At 40.3% G+C, this 26,304-nt stretch overlaps 2 protein-coding genes across 3 annotated transcripts in view; one reads left to right on the top strand and one right to left on the bottom strand.

Moving 5' to 3' along the window:
* Nucleotides 1-2,052, top strand: part of apbb2a (amyloid beta (A4) precursor protein-binding, family B, member 2a) — a 38,582-nt gene extending 36,530 nt beyond the window's left edge. Inside the window, exon 14 of the mRNA XM_085424434.1 lies at nt 20-2,052. Within this exon, the coding sequence (XP_085280560.1) occupies nt 20-196 (177 nt within the window). The 3' untranslated portion in view covers nt 197-2,052. The remainder of the gene's footprint in view (nt 1-19) is intronic.
* LOC146677623 (protein NSUN7) lies at nt 961-23,331 on the bottom strand. Of its 2 annotated transcripts, none has more exons than XM_085424443.1 (13): nt 23,046-23,331; nt 21,588-21,968; nt 16,427-16,485; nt 13,935-14,062; nt 13,191-13,343; nt 12,352-12,535; nt 11,571-11,805; nt 10,963-11,106; nt 10,379-10,504; nt 9,114-9,249; nt 8,314-8,437; nt 2,890-3,154; nt 961-2,509 (listed from the first exon to the last, which is right to left on the bottom strand). In XM_085424443.1, exons 2-13 carry the CDS (start codon nt 21,937-21,939, stop codon nt 2,070-2,072), a joined length of 2,346 nt encoding a protein of 781 aa, XP_085280569.1. In that variant the 5' UTR covers nt 21,940-21,968; nt 23,046-23,331; the 3' UTR covers nt 961-2,069. The 2 variants fall into 2 exon arrangements, with proteins under 2 accessions (XP_085280569.1, XP_085280570.1); XM_085424444.1 differs by having other exon boundaries at nt 10,403-10,504.
* Between the last annotated feature and the right edge of the window lie 2,973 nt (nt 23,332-26,304).

The following is a 26,304-nucleotide window of genomic DNA, read 5'->3' as shown; positions in this document are numbered from 1 at the left end:
TTTCCCTTCTCCTTCTCAGCTTCGGTACCAGAAGTGCCTGGTAGCACGGCCGCCCTCCCAGCGTGCTGGCTCTTCCTCCTCGCCGTCTGCAGACTCAGTGACCCGGCGGGTGACCACTAGCGTGAAACGCGGCGTCCAGTCTCTCATAGACACTCTGAAACCCAAGAAACAGCCATCAGAACTCCCCCAGCAATGACCGTCACCTCTGACCACTGCACCCCTCCCCAGCCTGGAAGCCACTCACACTTTCGCCACAATAGCACTTAATCAGTACCAGCCATGGTAACCAACGATGTACATACAGTATAACAAACATCAACACAGATTAAAGGAAAGAAAAACCATTCTTGCCTGACGATTAAAAAAAAGAAAAAAAGAAAAAAGAAAATTCACCTGTTTTGTGTGAAAGAAGGGAAAAGCTGGCGTCAACTGTTGAACTTTGACACTACTTTGTCCACGTGGAACATAATTCCTCCTGTATGTGGATTTCTGAGACAGATGGATTACTCGATCGCGCATCATACAGACAGGATACGGGATTACCAAGAAGATGAAAACAAAAATCACATTTCTATTTACAAACTAGTAACGGAAGCCCTCGCCAGTTTTTCTTTCCACTTCTGTCTCCTTCTGAACTCAACTGGATGAGCTGCTGTAGCCTCCCAGGACTGTGGTCACGGATATCTGACAGATGAATGAGAAAAGCACCAAGATCATGCAGCTGGCAGCTGCCCACCAAATGACATAAAAATGTTTCAATCGTTTCGATGAATGAGAAACTTCAAAAAAAAAAAGAAAAGGCAAAAACTTACCATCTCCTTTAACGACGAATGAAGTGATTGTAATAATCGAGCATATGTAAATGATTGTATGGGGGAAGAGACAATTTAGGGTATAAAGCTTGTGGATATTAGAGTGACATAAGATTTTGGTGACTAAAATAATGAGACAGAAGCAGAGTTTGATTTTGCATGTTTTCTTGATGGGGTTTGTTTTATCTTGATGATTTGGGAAGACAAAAAAAAGAAAAATAGATGCTATCGGCACAATTCATTTCCACTTGACCATAACTGGATTTACACACTGGCACAAAAAGAAAATAATAAAAATAATCCGGCCTTTTACCAAACATAATTAAAAGCTTGCTTTCTGCCTAATTTACAACACACAAATAAGGATTGTATTTTAATGAGTTTTAACAAATGGGTCCATCAGCAAAAGAAAGTTTTTAATGTGCTATAAATCAGTTAAGATTGTATTTTTTTTCCTGCATACATTATGAAAAGGAATGTAACATTGCTTCTTTTCAACTTAAATTCCTCAGGAAACTTTACCACATATACCTAAAATGTACGAAGAAGCAAGAAACTCCGCTCGACTTGGCAGATGTGACGCGTGTTCATGTTGCTGGACACCAAAAAAGATCAGATTTGTGCCATAAGCTGAGGAGAAATTCAGTAAATCCAGCCAGTGTCCTCCCACTCACAAACAAGTATTCACACACAGATATGCACTCATAGCAGTTAAAAAAAAGAGAGAGAGAGAGAGAGAGTGTCAGCTGTCACTGCTGTCAAAAGTTTTTAACGGCGCTCCTTTGGCCCGGGGCCACCACCTGCACTCAGTGTGAACTCTGTGAATGCAGTCTGATCTAAATGAAAACCACACTAAACAAACTAGAGAGATGCTATAAATCATTTCATTTCTGCTCTTCACCCATCTCCACACCATGTAAATGTAAGCTGTTGTGACAATAAATGCATTACCAAAAGAAAAAAAAAATGTCCTTTTTAATTTTTCAGGTCAGTAGAAGTGCAGAAATATAGGCCTTCATCATGTACTGACATTGAAATGACACGGCACAGAAATATAAATATATACAGTCTGACTGGACTTGACTAGGTTGTTCTTTATGGCACACAATGACACTTAAATTACAATAAGTAATAATGTTTAGAGTTAGACAACATTCACATGCTGTGTGTCATGAAGCAGTTCATTAACAACGCAGAACTTCTCGTGCAGGTTTTAGGCACTGCTAGCTTTATTTCATTAGACGTTTGATACAAAGGCTAGCTCTTCTTTATGCTCTTCTTTGTGTTTGTGAGGTCAAAACATGTGAGGACGGGAATTTCCTGAGCATCTTTGGAGAGACTGCCGCCGGAGCAGGAGGAAACGATCGGAGTCTGTCTCTTCCACTTGCAGCTGAGGCTGGGGCTGAATCTGGATCGGCTGTGCTGGGGTGGAAAAAAGTTGGGGAAGTGAACGGGAGGCAGGACGAAGAGCACAGGTTTCAGCACCTCCTTTTGAGGTCCACGTGAGCGGGCCGCTGGGACCGCAGGAGCGGCAGAAGAAGAAGAATAACGCAGAGTGGTGGTGACAGGAGCAGTGTGTAAGCTTTTTTCTAGTTTGGAGGAGGAACAGGAAGCGCTGTTGCATTCTGGTCTGGAGTAAGAGAACGAGCTTGATGTGGTGCCCTTTGTGGCTTGCAAGCCCAGTGATTTGGGTTTTTCTAAAGGATAAAAACAATAAGATGGGACAAAAAAGGAATTTATCATTTTGAAATAAAGTGTAGGAGGCTAGGGAGAAAAGGCTGAACTCATTCCAACCAAACTAAACATTACTACTGGTACACAACATCTATAAATCCCAGCTTGAAAATTTTTTTTACTAAATAGAGATGATGCAACCAATCAGTGACACTTAATTATCCACAGCCTATTTCTTTTCTTTTTTAGAGATGTAGGCAAGCTCTGCCCTCATTTCCACATTTTATTCTAACTTAGATGTCATTAGCTTAGTTTTAATGGGCACATGAGAGTGGTATCTGTCTTTTCTCTCCACTGCACATTCAGTTGACTTGAGTTATTTGACTGTTGGGTGCACACCCACCTTGTGAAGACTGCTTCATGTTAGTAAAATCCTGATGTCCACAGAGCACAGCGCTGTCACTCCTCTTGGTCTGATGATGCTTGGGCTGAATGCTGACAGAGAGCTGGGACTGGGTAGTGCGAACACTGGCTGCTTTTTTCATCCTGCTGCTGTTTTCGTGTTGTTCTTTTCTAGTAAGGTGGTTGGAGCCCAGTTTGTCCAGTATGCCTTTTGCATTTGCCCTGGCGATCACCTCGTTTGGTGCCTCTTTGACTGCTGGCTCAGGCTTTTGAGAATTGAAAAAAAGAATAGGGACATGAAAAATGCAGCGTTTCATGAAAATTTGTTAATGGACATTGTTCTTTTAAGTGATTAGCATGGAAGGGGAAGTGCACTGAATGGTACATTTTAACTGTATTTAATGTTTATTCAAAAAACAAATTTTTGGAAACGAGAGGAGAGAAAAAGGAGAGAGGACAGGAAAGGAAGCCACCATGTCCTTGCTGCTGGCTGCAGGGTCACCTGCTGTCTCAGCAGCAGCCCACTGCTCTCCTCAATGCCTGAATTATTCACAAGCACAGTGCACACTACAGGGACATGCAGCCTGCGTGAGTCTTTGTGTGTATTTAGTTTTTGAGTGTTTGCCTGTGCTTTAATGCAAATGCATTTAGGCGTTTGTACAAGCTGTCCATAAGTCTACATCATTTCTCTGTATGTGTGCATGCACACTGTGTCAAGGTGGGAATCTTGCACCTGTGTGACACCGCGTGCTTCGATGCACTCTAGGCAGGTAAACATGGTTCTAGAAGCACCTCAGTAATGCGGTCTTTGGTGGACGCCCTGAACTTCACTGACGTTAACTCATACAGACGGAGGGGGCGCTGAATTATTCAACAGATTCTCTCCCTCGCCTCCTTTTCTTCCCCTTCACCTCTGTAAATCTCACTTACTCCATCTCCACTAACCAACTATGCCATACTCTGTAAATCTCTCGCTTCCGTCTACTCTCTGCCAAACTCAGCTGCCACAGCAGTTCCTGGATTTGAACTCACTCTTTTGTTAACATTTACGTCCGAAATGAATCTCGTCAACAGCTTCCAAATTTATGAACAAAAAAGAAAATAAAGACAATGTTGAAGGGCATTGGCTCTCCCATTAATACTGTCCAAATTAATCCGTCAGCAGCAGCAGTTTGTTTTTTTAGATAAAGGTCCACCTGTGACGTGGGTCGCTTTCTCGGGAAATTAGGCCAGAAACGCATCACTTGAATATCTTTATTGTCCCCAGCTGTTCCCGCTCATAAAGAACTTCAGTGGGCACCACTACAACAGGCAATATATGCCAGACAGCATTCAAACACTTATATAATTGCTATTTTTATGACGCTTTTCAGTGTGCCACAATAACTTTTGATTAGCTGAGTTTATTGAAGGTATGGCGAGAAGAAAAAAATCATGTTTGAGGCACCATTACAGCACTTTGATTATCTTTTCATTCCTATCTGTGGAGGTATAAAACATGATGGATGGTCAGAGGGAAACGGTGCGGGAGAGCTCCGTCACACCCGGTGGGGGTAAGATGGCTTAATAACCTCGCGCTGGCATCAAAAGCATGAAAGCAGATTTCATAATATTGTGGCGGTAATGGGGAGGGGTGGTCTATATTGTGAATTATGAGGATGTGGGGAAGAACGGTCACAAACACTTGATGAGAATTGCTGATGCACCTTTACCAAAACAACCCTGAAGATCCAGTGCAACACAGCGCACCCGCAGCCAGTTGGGACAGAGTCTCTCTAAAGAGACACCTACACAAATAAACGAGGGCGAGGAAGACAGGGAGAACAGGCAAAGAGAAGAAAATGAAAGTGGATTGGAGAGCAGATGCGTTTGAGGGAGAGTCTTTATTAAGCAATCAAAGCCCGTGACTAGAAACCACAAAAGAATTTGAGAGAGACAGAGTGCATCCCAATTACCAGTGTTCACAGAAAAGTCCCAAAATTATCAAAGCTTGCTCTCAAACACATTATAGCAACAAAACTAAATCCCTCTCTCTGCCCTTTTTTTCTTCTCTGGGCTGCAAAACCCAAGATTTGACTCTTAACAACTTGCTCTCAAACTGACTTTGGCCTCTCATGTTCAGACTTATGCGTTTGTGTTCAGGCAATGTTCTCTTTCTTCACCTACGTGTCACACCTTCGGTCTAGATGCCAAGTAAACCAGGAAAAGACGCCTGCATCTCTGACTCGACATTCTCATTTCCTCTAGCACCGTGACCTCCTTCCACCCGTTCTTTTTCCCTTTCCTCAAGGGTCTCACCAAGTGCCCGTCACACACTGTGATCCTCATGTTCACCCAATCTCAGCTTCTGCTGCTTTGTCCCTATGCACTGCCTGCCTTCTCTCCAAATATCATAACAACTCAAATGGTTCATGCTTCAGTTTCCCGGTAGTTGCTTGTTTTTGACAGACTGCAGCCAGCTCAGTGTATCTACTTCATCACAATTCCCCACACTAATAAGCTTCGCCAATTAAACTTATTTCACCGTTGTCTGTGTTTATCTATGAGAGAGCTGACTGACTCAGGGGAAGAAGAACAAGATATTTTCTCTGCAGACATAAATAAAGGATCACCCAATCTATTCTGTCTGTGCTTGTGAAAACCATACACACACACAACCTCTGTCGGTACACAGCATTTTCATTTTGAAGGCTGAATAAACTGTCAGCCGGTCTTACAAAAGTCAGCAGCATGACACCCTGGTATCATACCGGCGAGGCACACAGTCAGGTCCAGGACTAATGATGGAACTTATCTGTCACTTGAAACCAGACAGCTTGCCAGTGACGGATGCTACAGTATTGTGCAAAAGTATTCAGACACCCTTTACGTCTCTATAGTTTGCTAGGAAAATGAGAAATATATGTAGAGATTGTAGGAAACTATCATTTCCTCTTTTTACTGTTCCCATTTCTCTACTGTTTCTTATATTAACCCTAAATGAGAAAACATTCATCTGTGTGTTTTAGTGGCGTATTGGGAATACAGCCAAGTATGTGTTAATACTTAGACATTTAAAGTCCATTACACGATACTGAGACAGTCATAAATGGCAGAGTGACATTCACCACACCACAGCATCTCCTTTAATCATTATTGATTCATCTGTTTATCTTTTATTTTTAAACAGTTTATCATTTTAACGGTGCTGTGCAAAAGTCTTGAGCCATTCCTTGTTTCTTTATGGTTTGCTAGTAAAATTAGAAAAGGCTGCAGTAAGTAATTGAAACATGTACAAAGAAAATAGAATATATAAGGCAAAAATAGACATTTTTTTAATGCGCTTCAGAGCCAATAATTGGGGTAGCTGTAGTACAGGAGGCAGAGCAGTACTACTAATCGAATGGTTGGCGGTTCAATCCCTGCCTGCTCCAGTCAACGTGCCAAATATCCTCGGGCAAGACACTACACTAACACCAAGTTGCTTAAGCATAGAAAAAAAAAGTGCTTGCGTGAATGGGTGATTGTGGAATGTTGGAATAATGTGCTTTGAGTGCTCAGTTAGAGCAGAAAAGCACTACATAAGAACCAGTCAATTTACCACCTTCATTCTTTCAGTCTGAGCTCTTTTAGGCAGCTTTCTTTAATTTCTTTAAGTAGTCTTAAGGTATAGTTCTCAGGCTTCTTGAAAGACATCCAAAGCGTTTCTTTGGATGTTGGTGCCTTTTCTTCCCTTCCCTGTTAAAATGTGTGTGTTTGCTGAGAAATGAAGCTGTTGCCAATCAGATTCTTTCAATATGGTATTGCATAGTGGATCAAAATCTGACTTTACTTTACTGTCTTAATACTTACATCAATTTTGACAAGATCCCCAACACCACCGGGTGAAATGAAGCCCCAAATCGTGACAGAGCCTCCTGACCTTCTACGGTCATTGATTTGAACCAAAAACCATTAAGCTGCCAGATTTACTCCTCAAAAAAGTTTGACTCCTTGGAAACAAAATATAAAGACACGACGGGTCACTCGAGAATTTACACAGTACTGTAAATGAGCTACATTTGCCTGTACTTATCTCTTTGGCTGCACTGCCTAAAAGTAGCAGCAGCAGTGGCCTGGAGGAATTTCATTTTCACAGAGCTTAGTTATCACTGATCCCATGTAAGAAGCAAAATGTAGCTAACATTACAAAGTGTTGACTCTGCATGCGAGGACAGATGCGGCTTTTTACAGTGTGGTTGCAGCACTCAGACATCAACAAGGAAACAGCAGCTTTGTAAGATTTCAAACTGACTTCATGAAGGAGCAATAGGAGCTGCGCTGCTCTGTTATGAGAAGTGTTTTCTGTGTACATGTACATTAACCCTTTAAGACCTACCATAGAACCAAGTCCGCCAGAGCTTATATTATATTTTTACATCTTGTAGTGCCATTTTTGAGAGCATTTCAAGTTGATATACATCAATACAACCATTATAGCCCAAATGTTAATAATATGTCTGCATTAAGTGCATAGTAATTACATAAAGTAATTACATAAATTGCAAAACAGTGCAATAAACTACAAAAAAATTGAAAATCATTTTTGTTTTTTTAACATATATTTCTAGTTAGAGAAATTTAAGAGGCTTATCCCTGAAAACTGTAAAGACAAGAAAGTTGCACAAAATAGTTTCCCACCACAGGAAATTTATTTTAAGTGTCTTCATAGTTTTATTTTTGAAATACACCAATTTTTATATACTGCAGGAAAAACGAAAATAAATATTATAATGCAAATTTGCAAAAAAGCAGCATATGCATCAAAATAAACTATTTCCAGCAGTGCAATATGAGTCCTAAGCATCCCAGAAACGGCACAGAAAGTCATAAAGTCAAACATAACTTTTAAAAACACCAGTATAAGCTCATAAGGCCCTGATGGTAAAAAACGACATTTCCGCAAAATGACGTCACTTCCAGTTTCGGGCAGGTCATGGCGGACATGCGATAGTTCACGCTGATGGACGTAGGAAGTGTTACAAACAGCTGATCGGATCGGCAAAGCGTGTTTCTGGAATATTATGTTTTTGTTGCTGCAAATGCTTTTTATGCAGTTTTTGCAAAGCTATATGTGGAAGGAAACTGTGACCTAGGACAAGCTGATGGCATAAGATGTAAGTACAACTCCTCCGGTTTCATATGCAAAAATAATTATTGCGCTAGCTTACGTGGTGGCAGTGCTATCGGGATTTTAAAATAGTTACACAAAATGGAGCGTGTCTACTCCAACCGGCTTTAAATGGTTAATTTTGTGTGGTCACAACTCTCCTTAACACATTATTAAAACGGAGGTCCTGTTGTACATCAGTATATTCTCAGGATAAATAAAGTAGTTACTAACAAGGGTGCGTATATTGTGGCTTATTAGAGAATTCCTTTGCTCATCTGCTAAAGTGATGCTTACCACTCTGGTAAGAACAGCCAGAAAGGAGCCATTGGTGTGCTCTGTTGGCTCCAGCATGAAGAAACTGTCTGTTTCATCCATGGCCTTTGGATACTCAGAGGACATGAAAGGGGAAGGGCTTGGCCTGAATGAAACACACACACACATACGCAGCAAAACAGGAAAATACAGTTTAAAAAAACATAACCAGTGACATTAAGAAAACACATTGGAATAACAGCTGAAGATATTTTTTTCTGATTACTGACATAAACGTTTTATAATTATAATTTTTTATTACTTTGTTATTTGAAATCCACAAACATTGCACACAGGAGTAGATGTCTGGGTAAAACCAGTATGATCCCTACCAGAAATACTACCTTTGTTTTATTTACGCTAGCCTAAGGCACTGCCAGCACACCAGGCCAGCTTGCTGCAGAGAGGATTCAGCCTTGATGCATTCAAGTCAACAGGACTGAAAAACTTCAACCAGACTCTAGCTCTTAACCCCACAAACAAAGAAAAGAATCCTGGAAAAAAAAAAAAGCAGGAAGGCGAGCTGACTGAAAATCGTTTCTTCCGTGGCCTTTACACAGCATTTAAAGACATGAAATGGCACCTTTGATTATATTTTCACCGAATTTCCTTCTGTTCCTGTCTGAGGTGTGCTGAGGCTTTGACAGAAGCCTGTCTAAAGGTAAGCAGACAAACAACTTGCAAAGCTGACAGACAGACAGACAGCAATGCAAACAGACAAAGAAAGGCAATGATGGAGACAGAAGCAGAAAGCACACTGGGGTGCAGAGAGTGAGGCTGACCTGAACTTTGCTTGTTTTGGTTCCCCCTCCTGGTCTGCACGGGCCTGGGCTTGCTGCAACGCTTTTCTAACCACGTCCGCATTTTCCTCTGGGTATGACGAGCATGTGGCGTAGACAATTGCCAAAACTTTGGGGACTATACACAAAAACACACACATTTAGTTAAAAAGCATCCCTTCATCCCTATTTACAACAATTAAATTTGATTATTCAAGCTGAGCCGTCCTCCTCATCAACTGCTCGCTTTGAAGAAATATGCTCTTGAATATTAATTTCTTCGTGCTGCTTATGCATGTACATTGCTCATTTTATTTAACTGCGACTGGCTTGAAGATTTGTTTGGCTGCTGGCAGTCTGACTCCCTTTATTTGAGCTTTGATTTCTTTCTTGCTCGCTAATTATTGCCAGACAGAAATAATTAACACTCGGCTGATAAAGAAGCAAACCTGCTCAGGTGTGGGAAATCGGCTCCAATCAAATGTGAAATATAACTTGGAGAGAGGTGAAAAGGAGACAAAAAGATTAGAACCAGGCCAAAATGTCATTCAGGTGTCCTGCAATTAGATGCTTCACAACAGACACAAAAGGCTTTGGAGGTGTGTGTGTCTGTGTGTGTGAGTGTGAGAGACGCTGAAATGAGACCATCGACACAACTGAACCACGGCACTCGATACATACCCGCCATTAATTACTAGTCCTATTAGAAAGCATCTACACTGGCAAAACCACAGACAAGGGCTGATCAATAGCTCCTTAATTAGAGAAGCTAGTTTACATTTCCCCCAACCTACAGACTCCACCTGCTCAATGAACACATCCCAGAGCAGAGACAGAAGGATCCCCTGAACAAAACAAGATGGATTGAAGCTAATGAGCATAACTCGCTGATACAGACTGCTGAACAGAGGAAAATGCAGCGTATAAATATATACAGTAGAATACAACTGAGCAAAAACACACTGACAGCAGATTAAAAGAGTAGCATCGGCATAAAACAGAATACTTCTATCACGATCACCTCTAGACAATTTATACAACACAAAGCGGGACACCGAAACACTTTGAAATATGCAAAGACTGCTGCAGAAGACAGCGAATGACCAGCACAGTGTAACATTAGGGTCCTTAATTAAAACTCAGAGAATCTCCAAGGAACACCACAGACTTCAGCCTAATGGCATAGGAGATTAGATAATTAGGAAGTGTAAGCAACATCGTGTCAGAGAGGCTGCATGCTTGAAACTCAGATTATGTGGTGCGCGTACGAGAGCGGGTGGTTGTACGCTCACACATCAAGGCATGATCAATATCCTTCCTCTGCTGTGCTACCAGGGATTCCAGTTTGCTTTGGGCTATGGAGCCTTGGGACAGGTCCTGCAGCAGGTCTGTATCTGAAAAAACAAAGAGGAGCTTCAGAAGAGAATAATCTTTACTTTATTAACTGTTGCCTTCGAGTGGGTATAAAAGCATCTTTAAGTAAGTATGTTATCCGCTAGTTGTTATGCCACAAAGAAAGACTTCCATCAGATATTTGTTCAGGGTGAAAATGTTCAATTTATAATATTAAGGCTAGTTTAGAGCTAGTTTAGTGTTTTTAAGCTGTTGCATAAAAACATTAAGGACATGCTTTTGTTTTTTACTTTTTATGAATGCAACTGCAACAACTGCACAGGATAAGCAATAGCAATAATTTGCATTTAAACAATGTAAGCTTGATATATCACATCCTACAGTATATCCAGTGTGCACAACATCTTGATTTGTGCACATTAACCAACTGTATGTTCCCAGGTCTATATCAGTATAGTAAATAAGCCCACAGTGTATGGCTCAGTGCTTAAATCGTTACCTCCATTTTCTTGTAGTATGAAATCAACTGGGTTGCTAACTGCAGACACAGAACACTTGGGGGTCAACAGGATAACGCGCACTCTTTGAAGTCGCTTGTCACCGGTGTGCAAAGATTGGAATTCCTCCAGTATCAGTCTCACATCTGAGCGCCAGACACAGACAGTATAATGATAATCAGCACCAGGCATGCACATGTTCTCCGTGCTTAAATCCATGATGTCCCACTATATTTCTTTATAGAAAAATTCTGTGCCTGAAGGCGTCGTTTGCAATCATAAAAATGTCAACTTTGTTCCTTCCCCTTTTTTATTTCTCTAATGACTAGCTGAGGTGGCAGCCACTATCAGCAAAATAACCTGGTTTAAAGCACACTGAGTTTATATGAGTCCCTAGGATTTTTGTTGACAGCAACATCCATTTTTCTCACTAGAACTCGCCCAGTCTTTGTTGGTCTATATTAAGTTTTCACTTCATTTAAAGACAAAGACAGTTAACAGCCAGGTGCTTTCTTTTGTTCCATCTTCTTCTGTCGCCTCTTTTGTCTCCAACACAAACACAAACCGATACTGACAGCCCACTCAAGGACATACATCTGTTTTCTCTTACTGTTGCAGCCCATTGCAGAGACAGTGAGCTCCAGCTCCTCACTTTGAGCATCTGTGCAGTTGTTGACACAAACGTAGACGCTGGGCCAATTGATGCTGTTGGCTTTATACTTTTCTGCAATTAGGGCAGCAGTGTGGGAGACAGTGAGGCTGGAGAAGGAGCCCACCATGAGAACATCTCCTTCCTCGTGTAGCAGGGAGCACACAGCATTTGGGCCCAAGCTGCATGACTTATCCTACAGGCACAGGGAGTGGAAGTATTAGTTTGTTGCAGCAATGCTATGAGACAAACCAAGGAGGAGAAAAAGCAGAAAAACAGAAAATGGAAAGAGTGATGGAGAGTCAGTGAACAAATATAAAGGAGAGATGATTAATTAGGGAGAGGCAGTGAATATTTGATTGAATCTGGCCACAAAAATCTGATTTACTTGTGTTGTGGTGCTGCGTACTGTTCACAGTTTATGTGGCAGCTTGACTTTTATGAAGCAGAAATTAAATGATTAAACTGTCCAATCCTCCCAAACAGGATAATTCTTTATGGCTCAAAGTGAAGCACACCCATATGAGTGGAAGTGATGTGAAATATTTGTATCTGGGCAAACTAATCTTTCTTGGCATAAGCGATTTCAGTCTTACAATCAATTTGAGAAAGTCCATTATCAAAGTGAAATCATAAATATCACAGAAGACTGATGGAGCTAAAGAGATTCCACAGCTATATTAGAGTATTCAGAGAGGAGGCTGATATTGTCAGAAACCTCGTCTCTCAGTGCACCTAGTACCTGGATGATGAGTTTGTGATCGCTGAGCAGCTTGGTGGAGTACAGCTGAGCTTTCAGCTGTGCAGGGAAGACCAGTATATCCCCACAGTGGGGATCCTGGCAGAAGGTCTGGCCCTCCAACTGCCCAATCGATTTGACCTGAGAGAAACCTGCGCTCTTCAGGACACTCTGGATCTCATCAAGACTGGAAGTAAAAGAGGAGAGGAGCGATAAGGCGAAGAGAGAGGAGAGAGCAGATTAGCGGAAGCCCAAGAGAAGGGATAAAAGACGAAGGTCAGAGGTAGCAGAAAGAGGAAGGCTCTCTCCTCTCCTTATTATTATCTCTCATTATTCGATAATAATAATGTTAGAGTGTCAGAGTTGCTATTTGGCCTTTTAAGAGTCTTTAATAGTAATATGGTCTATAAAAGCCATTAAGACACACACATTCATACATACACATACAAACACGTGCACATGTACATACACACCATTAGTCCCAACAGGTGACCTTTACAGTCCCAGAGCTCACTGAGGGTTGCTGCTGATTGAATCTGTCTACAGCAGCAGGATTTACACCTAACTGAATCAGGCTGTCAGGCCCAGGCAAGAACACACATTAGCACTCGCACACACACAGTGTGTAGGGCGAGCATTTAATTGGATGTCAGCCGGGTACCTGGCCCATAAAACACTGGATAGCGCCCAAAGTTAAAGGTCTGTGTAAATGCAGGTGTGTGTGGACACATCCTGGGTATGCTTACAGTGCACGTCTGTGTTTATGTACAGGTGTAAATGTATAAGTGTGTGCTATCTGCTTCTGGGAAGGTGAGCGTGTACTCTCAGCATGCTCAGCTGACCTGCTCTTCAGCGTGTTGACCCATGCGTAAAGTGGAAGGTTGCTCGACCTCTGCTGCTTCTTCTTCACACTCTCTGGCAGGATACACTCAATGGACAAGAGATCATGTTTGATCCTGCAGCGGGCCAGAGAGGCAGCCAGTTTGGTTTTAAACCTGCACACAAGACAAACAAACAAAAAAAAAACACTAGGGGCATCCTTGTGATGACAGCACACAGGCCAGATTTCTCTTTGAACTTTGAACATTTTTTATGTTTATCCACCAGATACCTTACATGGAAAGTTACAAATACATTACAGATTAAAAAAAGAATGTGTGAATGGTAACCAGTGAGCTCTTGGCTTCCTTTCTTCTGACTCCCCTTGCTCAGTACTCATGGGTTGGACTACTTCCATCTGCCAAATTGACCTTTTCTTTTATCTCTGTAAAGTTTTGTCACTGTGTTTTGCACAGCTGCAGAGCTATCATGGTTTGTTTGGGGTTTGCTTTTACAAAATCTCTCTGAAGACAATGAAACAGATTTAAAAAAACAAAACAAAAAAAAACAGAACAAATACAGAAACACGTGATGACAAACCCACACACAGGCAAATGTACATGAAGACAATACCAGCCAGGCTGTGTAGATTTTAAATACTTTATCTAAAATTCCTCATGTTTTATTGTGTTTGTCTTTTAATAATTTCACCCGCAGTGATTTCAGCTTTTTTGTGCTTTTGTTTTTTGGTTTGTTTTTTTCCTCACCTGAGGAGGTAGTCCTCCACATGTCTAACTTCCTGTACGATCTCGTCCACCTTGCATTCCCGAGGGAGGAACTTCCTGTTCTGGAAGTCATAGAGCATGACGGCAACAAGGCTCATCTGTTCGTCTGGCTAGAGTGTAAGAGCAAAAGGCACCACGTTTCATTTAAAAGCAAGAACAAGAGCAGAGGCATAATAGAAATATTTCTCATTTTAATAACTTGAGGAACAACCTTGTTTTTATTCAGTGGTAACGGCTCAAAAGTCAGCATATGTTGCATGTCCAGAATTTACACCTGCATCGGTGTAGTTCAGTGGTTTTTAAATGGCCCTATTTCAGCTACATAATGAGGAGAACTGTGGACTGATACTATTTATCTGTATTGATTCAGTGACTGAACTGTTTCTCATTTACACAATTGACACACACACACAGTAGCTCAAGGATGTCCTGCCATGACCCAAAGTTTGGTACTTAATTAAAACTCGGAGGAAGTCTGAGTTATGTTTCCACCACTCCCCTACAATTATCGCTCTCCCTTAAACTCACTATCTTCCTCTCTCCACTTCTTTCCATATCCCTGTCCTTTCCTCTCTCTAACCCCACCTTTCTCCCCCTGAGGGTGGGAGGGCACCAGCCGCATTAGTGGCAGATGGTGCTCCATTGCAGAAACAGCTTGCCACATCCTCACAACTGGGCTAATGGGCAGAGAAGTTAGAACGCTACAAAGGTTTCTGTTTTAGGGGAGGAATTAGGTTGTCCTTATTATTCGGTACAGAGGCCTTTAATTTCTTTTTTTTTTCTTTTCTTTTTTTGAAAGGTCGATTTCTGAGACAGGTTGTGGCGCTTTGCTTTTTAGCTCACTCGACTTCCCTCATTACCTCAAATTCCACTTGTCCTTCACCAAGGTTAAACACTTGGGTGTGGGAAAATTCCCAGTCACTAAGCTTGCCTGGAAACAGTGTCCCATGGTGGGAAACAGTAAACATGTCAGCTCTGCTTAGCAACTCTTATCCCAGTCTCTTGAGACTGTCTTCATCTCACTCTGTTTAATTTCAGGGCTAATTTCAATTCAGTAGTGTATTACTGATATAACACAAATGAACAAACTATAGATGAAATATCCCGAATGCATCTACTATTAAAGTTTCATATGCTTCATTTTACACGTGGATTGGAACTCTGTCATGTCAAATGCTTTCTACCTTCTCTGTCTTCCTGACTAGAATTTATTCAGGTTACTTCCATCCTCTGTGGGATTTAGGCTTCATTTTCCTCCTCCATTGTGATCAAATGTGCTTTAGGCTCAAAGCCTATGTATACCCTCATTTTTCCGTTCTACTTTTTTTTTTTCTTCCCTATCCAATACCCTCATGTACCCCCTTTTTTACATGCAGTCTATTCGCTCTCATTCACCTCTTTCTCCCGTCTCTATTTCTCTACCAAGGTTGAACTTTATAGATGCCAGGAGTGTAAAAGAAGGTGAGAGTGAGCTCTAAAGACTGTCTCATTGTGTCTGGGCTTTATTGTCTAGCTAGAGAAATGCAGAGTAACGACCTGCCACTATCCCGTAGGGAGAGCCATTCATTTCACCCAGGGCCATATTTCACAAGGCTACGATGCAAGTGTACATCTGTGTGCCTGTGGGGATTACACTGCAAACACATATATTCATGTGTATTAATGTGCCCGGATATGCTTAGGCCCTCGCTGAAATAGACACTGGCTATCTTCGATCTGTAAACTCTATGACAGCTCTGTTTTCTGTTTGCACATTCACCGCCGCTCGCTTTCATTTCGCGTCTCTTTCACCTGCTTCACCAGCCACGCAGTCGCTCTGTATTCTGCCCATGTTTTATCATCATCCAGAACGTCGGAGAAAACAGCTTAAGCAGCCCTCCTCTTTGCTCAGAATCTTTTATGTGGTGTGTTAAAAGTAGGGCAAAAGTACATGCCAGCCTCCTCCAGAGGATACCTCTTCATTTAAGAAGGCTGTAGGTTCACGGCTGTGCTACAAAGCTTTCTTTTACGAGTACACAGCATCATAACAAAATAAAAATTGGTTAGAGGACAAATACAGCATACACACTGTGCAGAATACACTCAGATGGTACATACAAACTCACTGCCCCTGGGTTGTTTTGATTTCATCGCTAATTAATGGGGTGTAATAAAGGATAATACACAGCCAGATATGTTCTGCCACATAGTAACTTATGATGTTTTTTACTCCAAAGGGAGACATTGTCATTGATTAGAGGAGGGAATATGAACAAAACGAGACGCTTTGTGAGTTGGTGAGAGGAGCATGTCAGTGCAATAAATCAATATTACTGTTACTGATTATAACATCAGAGAGAATAGAACAAACAATATGTGGAGTGTAAACAGCAAGACATGAACACTGGAGAGTGTTTGTGGAAGCACTAAGGTAAACAAAACTATACACAGAGGGATAACATTACGGACATATAAAATTATATGAAATGATTTACCATTGGTTGAGTAAGATAACAGCAGCTGTCAATCATCATGTCCTCCAGCAGTTCTTGATCTGCACAGGAATAAAAAAACAAGGTTAAAAGGATAGAAATGTAATAACAGAGATTTCAATAACTAATTGTGAGTGAGTAACGATGATGCATATTAATGCATCTTTTATATCAATGTCTAATTATCCCTCGAAACCAATCCTGACTCCTCCATTTGGAGGAGGAGACGGAGGCACAATAAATTACTCCTATCCATTAATGAATCCACATCTAATGATAAAAACATGAAAACACACAAAAAAAAAGCTAAAGGAGATGAAGACAAAGAACAAAAGAGGCTCCTAGAGGCACCCCGAATGATGGCAATTTAATTTCAAAAGATAATTCAATTAGATCGGGGGTTTAATTTCCCGTGATTAAATGCTTATTTGGTGTTTAATTAGACCTAATCTGATTCTTCATTTGGTTCTTTTCTTTCACTTAGTGTGTCTTTGCTATGAGAGCCCATTTAATTGGAGGAATAATGACACCAATGACATATAAAATAATGAAAAGGTCAGATCGAGACATAATCAGTGAAGCCAAACATAGAGCGCGAGCGTGTTTTTCATACCAGGCTAGTATGTGCCAGTATGATTCAATTTTCCATTTTATTCACACCATTAATTAACCCTCAAGTAACCAAGTAATTTATGATCCCAAGTATATCTAACCATATGCACGTCATTATGATATTTCTAGTCTAATTCTCCTAGAACGTTTTTACCAAGGATAACACAAGGTAGTGTGGGAACATTTATGACCTTGGATATATTTTTTTTCCCATAACACTACTTTTGCTCACTTTTGCTTTTATAGTAATTATTCCTTAATGAGGCATCTCATTTTGACTGCACGATCTCTGATTATATTTAATTTTTAACAGGAATAAGAAAGGATTAAAAAAAAATCCATCCTGATTATGGGGATGCTGTAATTTGTTGTATACAGAGTATTACAGAGGTACCTGCTCATCTATACTTTGCTGTCCTATAAAAATTATTTGCACACCGCTATGGTGCAATCAATAACTTAATTCTGTCATTTTAGTCCAGGGAAACTCTTCTTGACCTTCTTTATGAAAAAGGTGACAGAAGTCTGAAAGGGCTGACTTTAAACTGCTAAAAGGTGAGAGCTCGCTATCAGATATCTTTCCTCGGTTTATAGTGGTTTTCCACCCCCATACCCACGCTATCGTATCATAAAAGCAGCAACTGCCCCACTAACCAACAGGATTCTTTCTCTTAAAATATACATAAAAACAAACAGGCTTATCCTTACCATTCCCATCTGTGAACAGCAGGCTCTCCTTTTCGATATGCATGAGATGGAGAGACAGGAACACTTGCCCGTCTATCATGTTAGGATTAAAGAACCGCTGCTTCCAAAGTTTCTCTGCAGGTAGCGTTTGCTCTCTGCACAGTGAATGAATGGGGCAAAAGGATAATTTCTCTAATATGAATGCGCATCTAGTGAAGAAACAGACAACTGCGAAAGCTGTCAATAAGATGCATGTGTTTCTTCAAGTGTGAAACCACAGTTTTGAAATTTTGTCTGTCACAAGGGTGGTTTGCCTTTTGGTTGATTCCTATTCCTAACAGACACACCTCTAAGACTGCAAATAGGATCTAAAACCAGACCCTATCCACCGAGACACCACGGAAACCACATACTGCTGTTAACTTATCGCAACATCACAAATTCACACTGGGCACCCCTATACAGTGTAGGGCAAGGCAAGCATCTGCATGCAGGTACACACACACACACATACACTGGCGGCTACACAAACAACTGTTTTCACATGATAGAGCTTATCTTTAATTGAGGAAACAGAACTCTACAACATCAGCAGTGGTGTAATTTACTGCAGATGCAGGTGAATAAGGTTTAGAATTGTCCCCATTACTGCAGAAGTCCTTAAAGACAATCTCTTAAGAGATAACCGCTCACTGTACACGGCAAAACAGATCTCTAAAGAGGCCATGACGCCTCATTCTGCAGAGGTCATGGTCTTTAACATGCTATAAATCACACACTGCAATTTGAGCAAAACACAGAGGGAATTCTGCTATAAATCACTTACAGGAGACATCTTTGCACAGCAGACGCCACGCTGGGTTTTTACCTGGGGGATGATGCAAACTCTTTTAAGTCTGACAAGCAACAGTCGCTTGAAATGAGTCTAACAAAAAAAAATTAAATAAATTATGATGCATCCTCAATCAGCAGGAGGCACTGTAGGATGCAGAACTGAGGTTATGTGTCGTGTGGCTTCCATCCAGGTGTTACACAATGAGCAGTGACTGATGGTGCCTGTAGTCAAACAAATGCTCAGCACAAGAGCCAGACCTGAATGGCGTCTCTTTTTCCTCTTCAGCAGGTCTTTGTCTCACAGTGTTCTGCATCAGTACACCCAATTGCACATTAATCTAACATTGGAACAGCCATTGAAGGTACCTGCAGTAAGTTATACATTCACCTTTGGGCTAAATGCTCAATCTATCTTACGTATTATGCATCTTGACAATTTAATATTTGCTGAGGCATAGTGGTGATAACTGCCCTGATTGTGGTCAAGGACAAAAAAAAATAAAAGACAAATCTTTCTCTCTTTGTCTTATACTCCAAGTCCAGCATAGCACACAGAGTGGCCCTTTCTCATTGCATAGAGAGAAGAGCAGCCTCAGTCATTTGACAGCCTGGCAGCCCAGTTGGCCAGTGGACAATGAGACAGAAATACTCAGAGGAGCCAGTAGAAAGAGGCAAAAAAGAGGAGGAGGGAGGACTTTTATGGCTACTGACAAGGTCAAATGAATTTCTACCACATTCCCACAAAAATTACTTTACACAGCTTAACACGAGCGTATTCCTCAAGCAATGACAGCACACTGCATGACCACTGAATAAGATATGAAACCTTGAAAACATAACCTGCCTTTAGGTCGCTGATCTAGCAGAGCTACACTGGAAAATTGTTTTTTTAAGAGACAAAAGAAGGCACAGAAGAAGAAAAGAGTGAGAATGAAGTGTAAGAGAAGGAGAAGATGTGGAGAAAATCCCAACAGCTTTGTCTTTTGTTTATGAAATGGCAATTCTAAACCAGGGTAAAGATCAACCTCAACACCAACCCCATAACATTGAGCATTGCTCGACACTCCTCACAACACCCCGAAAGGGAGTGTCTGTGTCTTCCGCCACCGACATGGAGCTCACTGAACCTTTTGTTTAGAACAGATAAGAGTTATAATCACAAAGATCAATACCAGTTCATACTCACTGACATTTTGCTCTGTGTGCTTTTCACTGGTGAAGCGCTTCTTCTTTAGGTTAACATCTGACCTTTGTTCAGTTTTGGATCGGTCATTGAATGTACCTACAAGATGCATGTGTGTTGTCATGACTCCCAGCATCCTAGTGCTGCGTGTCAGGAGAAAATCAAATTCTGCACGAAAAGCTGGCGTGTTTGCAGGAGGAAGAAGAAAAACTAAGACGCTTCGAGGGTGTGTCGCTTCATCTACACAGCAAACATCACAAAAATACAAACACGAATCCAAAACACATACATGATTAAAGTATGTCAGTAGCAATGTCTCTGCAACACAAAATAGTCATATATATACATACACACCTACTGTAAAAATGACTTGATCTATCTCAAGTACTCAACACAAGGAGGTGAGGCTCCACAGCTTCTTTAAATGATCTTACCTTGTCTAGTCCAAACTTATAACAGTATTTATCTTTAAAATAATAAGAAAGGAGTGATTAAAAAAACAAGTAAAATGTGGAGTAAATTGTGGAGAAGTCTTGAGTCACCCTTCCTTTCTTTAAATTTTGTAACTAGTTACTAGTTGCTAGTTTCTCTTCTATTATCCTTAGCAATCTTCCTAGTTTCGCCTGGTAATGCAAGCAGGCTGTGATGACCTAGAGCTACAAATCTAATATAAGTTACTCAAATGAGGTGCTGGAGCTGGTGATGATGGATATTTTTGAGGTGATCTGCATTAACTGTTTAACATGTATGTCTGATATTCATCCAGATTCAGTGGACACACAGCGAGAAGATGAAAAAAATCATCCATGGCCATGGGGGTGTTCTAGCAACCTGACCTCGGCATCCACTGAAAACACGTTAAATCGATTCCAGCCGGCTTCCTGCCCTGGCTGTTGGCTCGCCTCCTCTGCATTATTGCCATGGTGATTACACACCCTGTGACTTCGGTCACCCAGACCTCACCCTAGTCCCAGCAAACAGATTAAGGGACAAATTGATTTGTAGCATGACGCAGAATTCCCCCATGACCACTCGAGCATTTTTTTCCCCCTCTTCTACTCGCCCTTCATCAGTCTATCTATATGCAATTCTACCTGTCAATTAACTTGCCCAAAGCTGTTTGTTTGCCAGAAATCAAATCAATTTTGCTTGCAATTTCTAGAAAGAGAAATGATTCAAAATGAGAGCTGATGAAAACGTTTCCTGATGTCGCTTCACATTTACCCAAACCACAGACCATTACCAAGAGGTATAAATCAAAAATTAGGAATCGCTTTAATCTGTCGGTTTGTTGTTTGTTTGTTTTTTTAACACTTTTAAGTCGAGGGTCAGCACAGCTTCACAGGCCCAGAGAAGATGCAGTCTTGGTATTTTGTTATTGACTTTTATGACTTTTAATACTATATCAAAGGACAATCTCAGTTTCTTAATCATAAAAAATTGTATGCTTTGTGCTGCACTTGAGGTAACAGACTGGTTATCCACCCACAGCAAACAGTGACTTATTTTATTAATGGTTAAATGAGACTTTAATTGTTTCAGGCCCTTAAACGACTCATCCCATGATCTCAATTAGACTGCCACATTAGGATCTAATACCAGTCAGATTCTAACAATCAGATGCTAGAAAGTAATGTTTATTAATAAAGACATTTTCCCTTCTGTAGTGTTGTGAAAGATCATCTCAAGGCAAAAACAAACTAAACAAACTATGAACAGAAACATCAGCTGCTCCTCATATGAGATTGTTGATTTATGTTTATATGGCAGGCGGGCAGAGAAAGGCAAAAAAAGGAATAATAAAGGTTCGAGAAATAACCCTGAGCTAACAGTTAATTGCCAACTTACATTTTAGTGTGCTGAAGGCCAACTCATAAGCTGCACGATGTATCTCCTCATCTTTGACTTCAGGTAACCGGAGTCCTCTTTCTTTGCCATAACTCACTAACCGTTGTGCAGCGGGCTTTTCCAGATGGTTATTCTGATAGATTACTGATGCCAGCAGGTAAACTCTGTCTGGGAAGCCCTGGCAGCTTTGGATGGTTATGTGGGGCTGTGGAGGAGCTGCAGAGGTGTCACTTTCAGCTTCATCATCCAGCTGGATCAGGTCTTTGCTGCTTGCGATGTGAGAAACAGACTTTTGTGTCTTGTCTGTGAAAGGGCACCTGTGACGCCCTTTGGCATTTTTTTTTTTCACCATCTTCTAAGGTCAGGTTTTCTCTTGCACACCTGAAAGCATGCCGTGCAGAGTTATCATAGTTTCTTTTTTTAAAATTAGCATTTATTTTTAGTTGCTTTTGTTTCTGATTTATTCAAGTTTCCAGTTGCTTCCAGAGATTCATTTTAAGGTGTTATATTTAGAAGCTAAAGCTAACTATAATGACTTTTTCACCCCTGATTTTAGTTATTCTTCACTATAAAAAACATCATACCATATGCTCCCATCAGGAAGATACTCCTGCGTACCAGCGGCCAATACAGAAAGATTTCTGAGGAGCTTTTACCCTCAGGCAATTAGACTTACCTACCCTACTCAAATACTCACTCTTGGACTATGGTTATATTAGTTATTATAAGAAAATAGACACAAATAGAAAAGTCTTTATGCAAAGCTGGACTCTCTTAATATTAAAGTTAAACAATGCACTGAAAAATTTAAACTTGAAGCTCAGAGATTTTCTGATTTGGGGCAATATAAACATAATGGACTCGACTTTACCTAAAAAAAGAGATTTTATTTTGTACATATGATGGTTAATTAAGTGAAACAGGATATCTGTAAATAAAAGCCACAATACAGCCAGAATAAAGGACATGATTAAACTAAAGATTTATTAACATGATCTCACAAGTGTATTAATTAAAACTTTTTTCCCTGATGACATTACGTTTAGTTGAATTTAATAGTTAAACACGACATTTTGCAGTGTAAGAAGGCAACATTAAATTCCAAATGCAAAGTTTGTAAGCCAATACAAACACATTTATTAATTTATTTTATTAAGTAACAATAATAATGTATAGAATATATAAATACCTATAATAGTTTCAGTTAGCCTTAAAAAGAGAAACGTTTTAACCAGTTTAAATAAAAATATTACAGATTAGATTATCAATAAAATGACCCTAAATGAACCAATAAATAATATGGAGTAATTGTTATCATGTTTCACCGTTGCTTACAATTTTCAAAACACGTGTGTAATTGCTATGTATGTTTCGCCATTTACCACAGCAGTGATTTAACAAAGCAGACCTCACTTTCTGTAGTAGCAGAGCTGGAAAATTCGTGTTGTTATTCGTTACCTTGTGAGACGGCCTCCCGTTATCCGAGATTCTCCGTATTTTCCTACGCAGGTAGCTTAACGGTAGTGGCGCTGCTGCTAGCTGCTCAGCAAGTTTTAATTGCCAACTCCCCGCTACACACACACACAAACCCTGACCCCTTACCAAGCAGTAACAGGGGTTTCCTCGGGTTTTACTGCTAGCCCCCCGGCAGCCTTGAATGGGTAATTTATAAAAATGCTACACCGCAGAGTCTCCACTTACAAATAAACTTTCTAAACGTCAACATTACGGTGCAGCTTCGGGTTAGCTTGCTTCCGTCACCAGGGCAACAGCATGCTAATTTTAATGCCCCGTTCTTCACGGATCAAGAGTCTCCTTAACGCTGGATGCCCTCCATCTATCTAGAGCATATGGGCTTGTTAAAATTTTACAGGGCATTATGTCAGAAAACCGCTAACAATATTAGATCGCTTGCAGATGGCACGCAGCTGTTGTTTCATCCAAGGGAAGTTAATAGAAAAGCAGTGGCGTAAATAAAAAGCCTTGGTTCCTTTGCCCCCTGGGGAGGTGGGGGGGACTTTCTGCCACCTTCAATTTCTCTCTGTGCTGCCCTGCATTTAAGTCTTAATACTTAATAACTCATATGATGTTTTTTGTATACTTTTGTATAAGCTGGACCTTTTTTTTTAGTTTTTTCGAAGTTTTTCTTTGTATGTAACTGCTTTTTTGTTTCTGTTCATGTTCAGTCCAGTCCTGTTCTTTTTGCTTGTTTGTTACGCTACTTAACACAGACTCATTCAAGCACAAAAAGACACTCAAATCAAGTGTTGTGTCTACACATAACAGACAACTTAGTAAATCTTTTGGTACTTTGTTACCAGCAGCTCATCAAAAAACACATCATTTGTTCCATTTGTTTAGTTAAATCTACAAAAAATGCCAACACAAAGCCTTTGAGAGACATAAAATAGTATTTACATACACAAGGTAATTCCCAAAGAGCTATTAGTGGCATGGTATGCAGTGTGCTTAAGGAATTTAAAATAACTGGACAAATAGAGGACAAAATAAGATCTGGCAGACATAAAATAAATAAATAAATAAATAAAAAATATCTACAGCAGATGAGAATTACCTGAAAGTCATGGCCTTAAGAATTAGGGAAAAAAAATTCTAGAGAAGAAACAGGACCTGAGAGACGCATCTGGTCTTCATTCTCTGAAAACTCACCAGTGAATGATCTTAATGGTGAGTTACTGTCTCTAAATTACACAAGAACTAGACTGAAAATCAGCAGCAACAGGTCTTATGGATTGATGATGCAAATTTGCAAAGTTTTGGTACAAATCGTCATGAATATGTAGGGAAGAAGTCTGGAGAAGGTACAAATAGTCAGTGTCTACTCAGAGGCTCTGTCAGAGTTTGGTGTTGGGGATCTTGTCAACATTAATGGAATTATTAATGCAGAAAGGTACTGTCAGATTTTCCAAAATTTGATTGCAATACCATCTGGAAAGAATCTGATTGCCAATGACTCAGTGTTTTCAGCATGATAGTGTTCCTAAATGCACTACAGGTGCAGAAAAAGCATATGTAGTTAGAAAACATACACAGAGGAACACCATCAGTCATGAACTGGACTCCCCAGAGTGCAGACTTCAGCATTATTGGGATCATCTTGACAGAGAACAGAACAAAAGGCTGCCAACATCCAAAGAAGAGCTTTGATTGTCCTTCAAGGCTGGAAAACTACTCCTGAAGACTACTTAAAGAAATGATAAGAAAGCTTGCCAAAAAAAGAGTTGTGGCTGTGTTGGAGAATGAGGATGCTCATACCAATTATGGATTTTCAAGCTCATTAGAATGGCAGCAAGTTTTTACATGCTGCATTCTATTTATGAATACATGTTCCTGTGCAGTGATTTATATTTGCAATATATAAAGAAATAATGAAGACTTTGGCACAGTACTGTTTATCGTATGCCAAATAAATGCAGGTTATTTGTAACAAACACACTCAAATTTTATTGGTTTATTTATTTATTTGTTTTACATTAGAATGGTAAATCTGCGCTTGACATTTTTATCTACTGTGACCATTAAAGTTTTGGATCTCTCCATTTAATTTAAATAGGCCACCTACAAGGGTGCCAGACAGATTCTGTCTTGAAGGATTTGTATAGTATTCTGTATTTTGACAAAAATGAACAGCTGACAATGCCCCAAAAATGCACCAGATGGGTCACAAGTAACATGTCAGCATTGTCTACATTCAACTGATCGCTTTCTCTGCACTCCGGTTCAAACACTGTGGCCAAAGGTCATGAACATCCATCAGAGATCGTCAGCCTCAGCATCCCTCCCTGCCCATTCATTTGTCATCCAGGGAGCTGTCTATACTTCAAAGAAGACAGGAGTCTACACCATTCATTTTTATAGCTCTGACAATAACCAAGAGGACCATTGTATTTAAATGCAATGACAGAATCCATTTTTTTCTATGACACACTAAATCTGACTCTACTGAGAGCACGTCCAAGTTTACAACACCTCACAATTATTAAACATTTTAAGAGACATTACTGTAATTTACCCAGAACAGATCCTCCCTGCTACACACAAATACAATAAATAAAAGTATCCTCCTTTTTTTTCCCAAAAGTCGCCCATACAGGATGTAAACTGCTAATTGTATTTGTGGGGTATTTGGTCTTTTGTAATTCCTTTGATGTAAACGATGAATTTACATCAAAGATTAATGATTAACATTTATTATATGTCATTACTGAGCCCTGTGATAAGACTAATGACCGGTACAGGGTGTACCCTGCCTCTCACTCTGTGACAGGCTTCAGCTCCCTCCTCAACTCTGAAATGGATAAGTAAAAGAAAATCGATGGATGGATGGATTTATGTGTGTAATTTGTGTAAAGCTCTATTAAACAGAAATGGTGCAGTCTTTAAAATGCATTAGATGCATAAAGGCTTTTGTAAAGTGTCTCAAAGTAGTACAAAATGCCATGAAAGCAGTTACTTTTCACTGGTGAAATAACCGTATCACAGTGATCCTTATTTTTGTATTTCTGTTGTTTTGTACAAAACAACCTAAAGATAAATAATGCTTTCAAGTGAAATTGTGCCAGGCTCTTGGTAATTTCCCAAGCATTGTTTCCCAGAGTGCCTGAGCTTCTGAGCCTGCCCAGATTACATGGTTCACCTCTCTCTCCGCTTCACCATGACAATCACTTTGGAGAGGTGGAGGGAAAAAACACAACAC

Source organism: Rhamphochromis longiceps, linkage group LG2 (genome assembly GCF_057381845.1).
Source record: "Rhamphochromis longiceps isolate RC_006_pf linkage group LG2, R_longiceps_female_GT1.1, whole genome shotgun sequence".
Classification (NCBI taxonomy): Eukaryota; Metazoa; Chordata; class Actinopteri; order Cichliformes; family Cichlidae; genus Rhamphochromis; species Rhamphochromis longiceps.
The sequence above is the reverse complement of the archived record's forward strand: the minus strand, read 5'-3'. Positions and strand labels throughout refer to the sequence as shown.

Coding starts and splice junctions, on each gene's coding strand:
- LOC146677623 (XM_085424443.1), bottom strand. CDS start 21,939: ATGGTGAAAAAAAAAAATGCCAAAGGGCGTCACAGGTGCCCTTTCACA. Junction 16,486..21,587: donor GGCCTTCAGCACACTAAAAT/GTAAGTTGGCAA, acceptor ATTCCTGTGCAG/ATCAAGAACTGCTGGAGGAC. Junction 11,806..12,351: donor ATCACAAACTCATCATCCAG/GTACTAGGTGCA, acceptor CTGTGCCTGTAG/GATAAGTCATGCAGCTTGGG.